This window comes from Primulina tabacum, chromosome 18, assembly GCF_025594145.1.
Source record: "Primulina tabacum isolate GXHZ01 chromosome 18, ASM2559414v2, whole genome shotgun sequence".
Lineage (NCBI taxonomy): Eukaryota > Viridiplantae > Streptophyta > Magnoliopsida > Lamiales > Gesneriaceae > Primulina > Primulina tabacum.
In genome coordinates this window covers 23,419,765-23,427,988 of record NC_134567.1, presented here as the reverse complement: position 1 = coordinate 23,427,988, position 8,224 = coordinate 23,419,765, and the positions used below count along the sequence as shown (strand labels likewise).

The 8,224-nt window shown below is 34.6% G+C and overlaps 1 protein-coding gene across 2 annotated transcripts; it reads right to left on the bottom strand.

Moving 5' to 3' along the window:
• Positions 1–434: 434 nt before the first annotated feature.
• On the bottom strand, positions 435–4,848 carry LOC142532590 (LEAF RUST 10 DISEASE-RESISTANCE LOCUS RECEPTOR-LIKE PROTEIN KINASE-like 2.3). 2 transcript variants are annotated; one of them, XM_075638896.1, is made up of 3 exons: positions 4,008–4,848; positions 1,734–1,766; positions 435–1,655 (listed from the first exon to the last, which is right to left on the bottom strand). In XM_075638896.1, the coding sequence occupies exons 1-3, from the start codon at positions 4,717–4,719 to the stop codon at positions 514–516; spliced, it is 1,887 nt and encodes a 628-aa protein (XP_075495011.1). In that variant the 5' UTR covers positions 4,720–4,848; the 3' UTR covers positions 435–513. The 2 variants fall into 2 exon arrangements, with proteins under 2 accessions (XP_075495011.1, XP_075495012.1); XM_075638897.1 differs by having other exon boundaries at positions 4,023–4,848.
• Positions 4,849–8,224: the final 3,376 nt, after the last annotated feature.

The following is an 8,224-nucleotide window of genomic DNA, read 5'->3' as shown; positions in this document are numbered from 1 at the left end:
ATTTAATTATATGACTATTCATTTTCTGAATTCCACTCCACCACATGTATTTGAAATCGATTCTTTAAATATATTATAAAAAAAAAAACAAGAGCTAATACGACCACCAATAGTCACATTATTTTGAGTTTTGGGATGTTTAAGCTTACGAACTTTCATTCTATAACTGTATTATACGAACAAGTTCAAACTACTCACGAATAATTTCGAAGATTTCGAATCGAACTTGAGAAAAAAACTAAAAATATTCGAGCTCTGAATCGAACTCATATACCTGAATATTCATTACTTATCATAATCATATTTTATGTCATGATATTATAATTAATTTAATATTTGTCATATTAAAATTCGGTAATACTTCATAATCATTATTAAAAAATAAATACATGTATAGTATCCCTAACCCAATAATTCTTTTATAACATGACATGTTCAATATAAATATCCTCTTAAGAAATAAAACCAGTTGCAATAATCAATATAATTCCTTGTCAAGCACAAAAGATCGAATCAAGATAGGGATTTAAATTCAAAATTCGAAAACATCGACGGTGATATCGGAGAGGAAGACAAGTATGGTCTCGGTGGAAGTGGCAAAGATTCAAGTTTTCCCTCCAACATCTCGATCACTTTGCTGATCGATGGCCTGTTTTTGGGATCAGTCTGAATGCACCACAATCCTATAATTATAAGCTTTCTCTTTACTAAGTTCCATTTACCATCTTGCAAAACATTTTTATTAATGGCATCCTTTTCAACTGTTTTTTGTTCAAGATGCCTGTATATCCAATCCGAAAAATTCACTTCACTCGAGCGTCCACCTTCAGGATTAATGTTGTTTTGCCTCCCGACCACCATTTCCAAAACCATCATGCCATAGCTATAAACATCGGATTTGTGAGAGACGTCTCCAAAGTTCCTACAAAATACTTCAGGGGCAATGTATCCAGCAGTCCCTCTTGCCCCTTGCATCGACACAATGCTTGATCTATTAGGGCACAACTTAGATAACCCGAAATCCGAAATCTTTGGCTTCAAATCCTTATCAAGAAGAATATTATGAGGCTTTATATCAAAATGCAAAATTCTTGTGCTGCAGCCTTGATGCAAATATTCTAGCCCCCGACCAATCCCCACGGCGATCTCAAACAGTTTATCCAACCCTAGCGAACCTTCCGCGGCCGAAGAAGAAGAAGTAGTATTGGGTATGAACTTTTCGAGAGAGCCATTTGGCATGAATTCATAAATCAAAGCTCTTTTCGAACCCTCAAAGCAAAATCCCAGGAGGGCGACAACATTAACATGGGAAGTTCTACTAATACTTGACACCTCATTAATGAAATCTTCCCCATTTCCTTTTGATCCACTCAAGATTTTAACAGCCACGAGACGCCCATCTTCTAGTTTCCCCTTGTAAACGCTACCGAACCCTCCTTTACCCAAATTCTCAGCAAATGAATTGGTTATTTTCTTGAGTTGTGAGTATTTGTACCTTTTGGGTGCAAGATCTCCATGATTCTTCAAGAATAGTTCAACAGCAGCTTGGTCAGCTGCATCCGCTTCTTGAAGGGAGAGTAACTTTAGCAAATTTCTCCTTGACAAAATTAAGAGAACGGAAGAAACTGCGACTACCAGCGCACCCAGGGTCACTCCTGCATGTAGTACACAAGATGAATTATTGAAGTGTATAATACATATAAACATGAAATTCTATGATTTAAATGATTTACCAGTGACTATTATCCACAATCTGGGGCCTTTTCCTGCAACCGAAATCGACACAAAAAGTTTACTTCAGGATGTCAGCTGTTTAGGCATAGAGAAAGAGAAAAACATGGGAAAAAGGATGCTACATTTTGTGAAATATTTCATGCATGTTTGATATCATTATTTGAGAATTTATCGAACATGTATCCATATAAAAGATAGGGGAAATAGTTTTATGTTTCATTAACTTTTTCAATTTTGATAATTGATTCATTAAATTTCAAATTTTGATAATGCTACATTAACATTTAGTTTTCAGATACTTTGGTCTAATTGTTGATGTAACACCACAAATAATAACATGACATAAAAAAATGTTGATATAACATAAAAAAAAAGATTGATGACTTGTTGATAGCCGAAAAGCAAAATTTGATATCAAAATCAAACTTTAGAAACTTAATTAATTAAAATATAAAATTAGACAAATTAACGGAACAAAAAGTAATTTTCCCTAATATGTATCTTGTTGTTTTTAATCTTTTACTGATCTGCAACATAGATTACTCAACTTCTACAATTTTTTTTAATATAATTATTATATTTAACTTAAATGTTTCATTAGCTTCGACGAAAGAATTATTCTATTGATATTATATTTCAATCAAATAGATTATAGTATGAAATTATAAAAAAAATTACCTGCTAATCATCGTTTATCTAATCTTATATTAATTCACATGCACAATAAAATGTCTTATATCTATCATAATGAGGAGAAATTACAATTTTAGTCTTGTCTGTCGGTTTATTTTAGATTTTAATCTTGTGAGTTTGCTCTTTATCTAGTGACTTGGATTTTTTTTCTTCTGGTCATTTTTTTCTTGAAACAATTAAATCTATCGAATATGGTTTATTTGACACCAATGCTCTTCTACGTGATACATATTACGAGAATAAAACATATACCACATGCGTTAAAATTAATTTGAGCAAAAAGAAAAAGAGGTAAATAAATCAAACTACCCTCAATATATATTTCAAAATAAAAGGAAAAGAATTTGTCGTTTTCATTAATTATTACTGTTTACGTAAATTTTAATGTTGGTAATATATAATTATTTTTATTTCATGAACCACGTAGGAGAACACCGATTTCAAATAAGCAATCTTCGATCAATTTAAAAGTTTCGAGCATAAAAATGACAACCAAAAAATAAATCAAAGCAAACAAGGAAAAAAATCAAAGTTACTGAATGAAAATAAATTTTGACAAGTTATCGTATTTAAACAAAAAAAACTAATTTAATTATATGAATAAAATTGTAGTTTTTCTGTTAGGTTAAGCATGCATGAGTGAGAGCAGTACTAAGATTGGTGAGTGGTGACCTCTTGGAAGTTATTGTGCATCAAGGTGCTGATCTTGTGTTGTTTAATCTAGTTGGCTAGGAGGGTCGTAAAAGACTGCCGTCGGATTTTAGCGGGTGATACAGTCTCTGCTTGGGACAGGACCAAAGTTAAGAAAAGGATAAGACTGATCTCCAATAGATATGAGACAGCACAAGCAGATACACATACACCTTCTTGGACTTATAGGCCTAATAGATCGACTCATCAACAACTAAGTAGGTACACTCTTTGCTGCCATGATTATAAGGAAATAAAGCTGCGCTTTGACTAAGCGATATAGCTTTTGTCTAATAATAAGCGTTTGATCCCAACATTTTGTATCAGAGCGAGATCACGTGTTCAAGTCTCCCAATAATCATGTTTATATCCTTCTTGGGGTGGGATGTTAGATTAAGCGTGTATTAGTGAGAGTAATACTAAAATGAGTGACATCTTAGAATGTTCTCGTGTGGCAAGCTGCGGACGTTGTGCCACTTGATCTGGTGGGTTAGGTAGGTCGTAAAAGAATAATGCCAGGTTTTAACGAATAATAATGTCTCCACTGAGAACAAAAACGACAGTAGAGAAAGGATTAGACTGATTTCAAAAAAAATGAGAACCTATAGATATACACGTATTTCACCGAATTCATGAGTCTAAATGTATACTTTTATCTTCCAAAACTACTTTTTTTCAGAATATTTTAAAAAGCACACACAATAATATAGTTTTTTTTTATCTTTCTGTTAAATTTATTTCTTAAAATATAATCATAAACTGTGTCTGCAAAATATAAATGAAGCTACCCTGAATTTCTTATTATCTAACAAAACCAATTTTGAATCAAAATGAAGAAATAATTACTGTATGAACGCCTAGAGAGTGAGTGGGAGTTGTCCAGATCGCACTTTTTACGTTTTTACCTGCAACGGTCGGCGCCGGGGCCAGAATATCCGATGCCGCCGGTGACCGCGATGGCGGCTCCAGATTAACGTCTTCCGTCGTCCATTTCAGCTGGAACCCCCTTCTTAACACCTGATAAACATTTTCAACGCCGAAATTCACCGGCGCCACAATATGTGTTTCACAACTTTCTATAGCCCTTCTCACGTACCAAGGGCCCACAGAGTCATCTATCGCCAAATTCCAGATCTGATCATCATCTTGAGGAGTGCAAACAACTCTGTACATCCATAAACCCGTGGACGCATTTCTCCGGCAAAGCGGGAACAAATGGAGGCTATAGGCGTTAAAGAAGCTGAAACGGGAAGTGGGAAGCGAAGTGTTTGTGATTTCTGGAAGACAGGTGGTGTTGGGATCGAAAGTTAAAAGAGCTGCGTCGTACACACGGAGAATCTGGTTTGCGTAGGAGATATCTTGGATCACGTACCGGTGATTATCGGGTAGTTGGAGATTTAGGAAGCCAGGATCAGTACAGTTTAGCTCGAACCCAGGGAGACCACAGTTGGATGCTTGCAGTGCTGGAATGTAAAATGGAAAGCTGATGTTTGGACCGTTTCCGCAAGATATGGGCGCACATGGCTGCTGCTGATAAGCAGAAGGCACAGACGATGCGAGGATGAGAGACAACACGCTAAGTTCGAGGAGGCCCTGGATCATATTGGATATCAAGAATCTATCCGTATTTTATTTTTGTGAAGTTCATATTTTGATTTGGTAGGGGTGTGTGCAGTTTGTAGCTGGAGTATGGAGGAATTGATTGATTCTTGTTATTGAAATATATGTTTATTTATCAGTATTGTGAAAAAGTAAAAATTTATGGTAAAAAGTAAAAATCTCAAACTCTCAAAATTTATCAAACTACACACTTTATAATATTTTTCTCTCTACTCAATTGTGATTTTCTTCACAAATGAGAGATCTATTTATAGGAAATCTTTACAAATAATCCAAAAATAAAATACATCATTACCTACATCATCACACACTAATTTTCAATATTTACAACTCTTATTTTCAACATTCAAATATTCAATACTCACATTTTAAATATATTTTTCAACACTCCCCCTTGTGATGATTATCATAATGATTGTCTTCATTACGTGTTTTTATACTGCCTCGTTAAAAACTTACTAGGAAAAACCCATTGGGATAAAAATCATAATAAGGGAAAAAGAGTGCAGTCACGTAAACTCCCCCTCATGTTGACACGAACAATTCTTCACAAATTTCGTAGATTGCGCATCCCAATATTATATATGTGCTTTCTGAATATTGACGTAGGAAGTGCCTTTGTGAAGAGATCTGATGAGTTTTCACTTGATTGAATGTGACGAACATCAATACATTTATTCTTCTCTAGCTCCTTGGTGAATGCGAAGAACTTAGGAGGAATATATTTAGTTCTGTCGCTTTTTATGTATCCCTCTTTCATTTGAGTAACACATGCAGCATTATCTTCATATAGTATCACAGGCTTCTCGTCGAATGATAATCCACATGAGATTTGGATATGTTGGGTCATTGATTTTAACCACACACATTCACGACTTGCTTTATGTAATGCAATAATCTCGGCATGACTTGATGAAGTTGTTACGAGCGTTTGTTTCTGTGAACGCCAAGAAATTGCAGTGCCTCCACGAGTAAATACATATCCAGTTTGGGAACGTGCCTTGTGTGGATCAGATAAGTATCCAGCATCAGCATAACCAATTATACTTGGATTAGTATCTTTTGAATACAAAAGTTCCAAGTCTGTCGTTCCTCGTAGATAACGGAATATATGTTTAATTCCGTTCCAGTGTCTCTTTGTTGGATATGTGCTAAATCTTGCCAACAAATTTACGGCAAAAGATATATCGGGCCTCGTACAATTTGTAAGATACATAAGGGCACCGATAGCACTTAGATATGGCACTTCTGGACCAAGAATAGCTTCATCATCTTCACATGGACGGAATGGATCCTTTTCTATGTTTAAATGATCTAACAATCATTGGAGTACTTAAAGGATTTGCTTTATCCCTATTAAAACGTTTAAGGATCTTTTCTGTATAATTTTTCTGGTGAACAAACATTCCACATTCTTTTTGTTCAATTTGTAAACTCAGACAATACTTGGTTTTTCCAAGATCCTTCATTTCAAATTCTTCCTTCAAGTATGACACAACTTCTTGAATTTTCTTATTCGTTCCAATGATGTTTAAATCATCAACATATACAGCAATAATTACGCATCCGGATGTTGTTTTCTTAATGAAAACACAAGGGCATATTGAATTATTTACATATCCATTTTTCATCAAGTGATCACTTAGTCGATTATACCACATTCGACCTGATTGCTTTAACCCATATAATGATCTTTGTAATTTCACAGAATAACATTCCCTGGGTTTTGAACTTTGTGCTTCAGGCATCTTAAATCCTTCAGGGATTTTCATATATATATCACTATCAAGTGATCCATATAAGTAAGCTGTAACAACATCCATAAGACGCATTTCTAAATTTTCAGATACCGCCAAGCTAATCAAATACCGAAACGTAATTGCATCCATCACAGGATAATACGTTTCTTCATAATCAATTCCAGGCCTTTGAGAAAAACCTTGTGCAACAAGTCGAGCTTTATATCTTACTATTTCATTTTTCTCATTTCGCTTTCGAATAAAAACCTATTTGTATCTAACATGTTACACCTTCAGGTGTAAGGACTATAGGTCCAAAAACATTACGTTTTTTTAGCGAATCTAATTCAACCTGGATGGCATCTTTCCATTTTATCCAATCCTGCCGATTTTTACATTCACCAAAAGATTTTGGTTCATGATCTTCGTTATCATTTATGATGTCGATTGTCACATTATAAGAAAATATATCATCAATTTCATCTATATCTTTTCGGTTCCATATTTTTCCAGTATTAATGTAATTGATAGAGATTTCATGATTCTCGTCAGTTTGTGGTTCTGACAGAACATTTTCATCATCATGTGTTTCTTCAGGAACACCATTCTCTATTTTGTGATCATCATGTGTTTCTTCAGAAACATCATTCTTTATTTTGTGATCATCGTGTTTCTCTATGAATTTTCTTTTTCGAGGATTTTTATCCTTGGAACCTACTGGCCTTCCACGCTTCAGGCGTTTAATGACATCATGAGTATCTTCAATTTGTTTCTTCGAAATTTCAATTCGAGCAGGGGCATTTGCAGCATGTATATATGATTTAGTTACCCCTTTTGTGTCTGCAAATGCATCTGGTATTTGATTTGCTATTCTTTGCAAGTGCACAATTTGCTGTACATCTTTTTCACATTGTTTTGTTCTTGGATCCAGATGTAACAATGATGATACATACCATGTAATTTTCTTTTCGGTATGTTTCTGTTCTCCCCCTAACATTGGGAAGATTTCCTCATTAAAATGACAATCAGCAAAACGTGCTGTGAACACTTCGCCTGTCTGAGGTTCAAGATATCGAAAGATTGATGGACTATCATAACCGATATAAATTCCAACCTTTCTTTGAGGTCCCATTTTCTTTCGTTGTGGTGGTGCAATAGGCACATACACCATACATCCAAAAATTCTCAGATGAGAAATGTCTGGTTCTTTACCAAATGTAAGTTGCAATTGAGAGTATTTATGATATGCACTTGGTCTGATGCGAATTAATGAAGCAGCATGTAAAATTGCATGTCCCCATATAGAAATAGAGAGCTTTGTTTTCATAATCATTGGTCTAGCAATCATTTGCAGACGTTTAATCAATGATTCAGCCAATCCATTCTGTGTATGTACATGAGCAACATGATGCTCAACAATGATTCCCATAGACATACAATAATCATTGAAAGTCTGGGAAGTAAATTCACCAGCATTATCAAGTCTAATTTTCTTGATTGTATAATCGGAAAATTGATTCCTCAATTTTATTATTTGAGCAAGTAATCTTGCAAATGCAACATTTCGAGTTGACAATAAACATACATGTGACCATCTGCTGGAGGCATCAATCAATACCATAAAGTATCTGAATGGTCCATATGGTGGATGGATTGATCCACAAATATCACCCTGAATACGTTCAAGAAACATTGGTGATTCAGTTTGGATTTTGACTGGTGATGGTCTTATAATAAGTTTCCAAGAG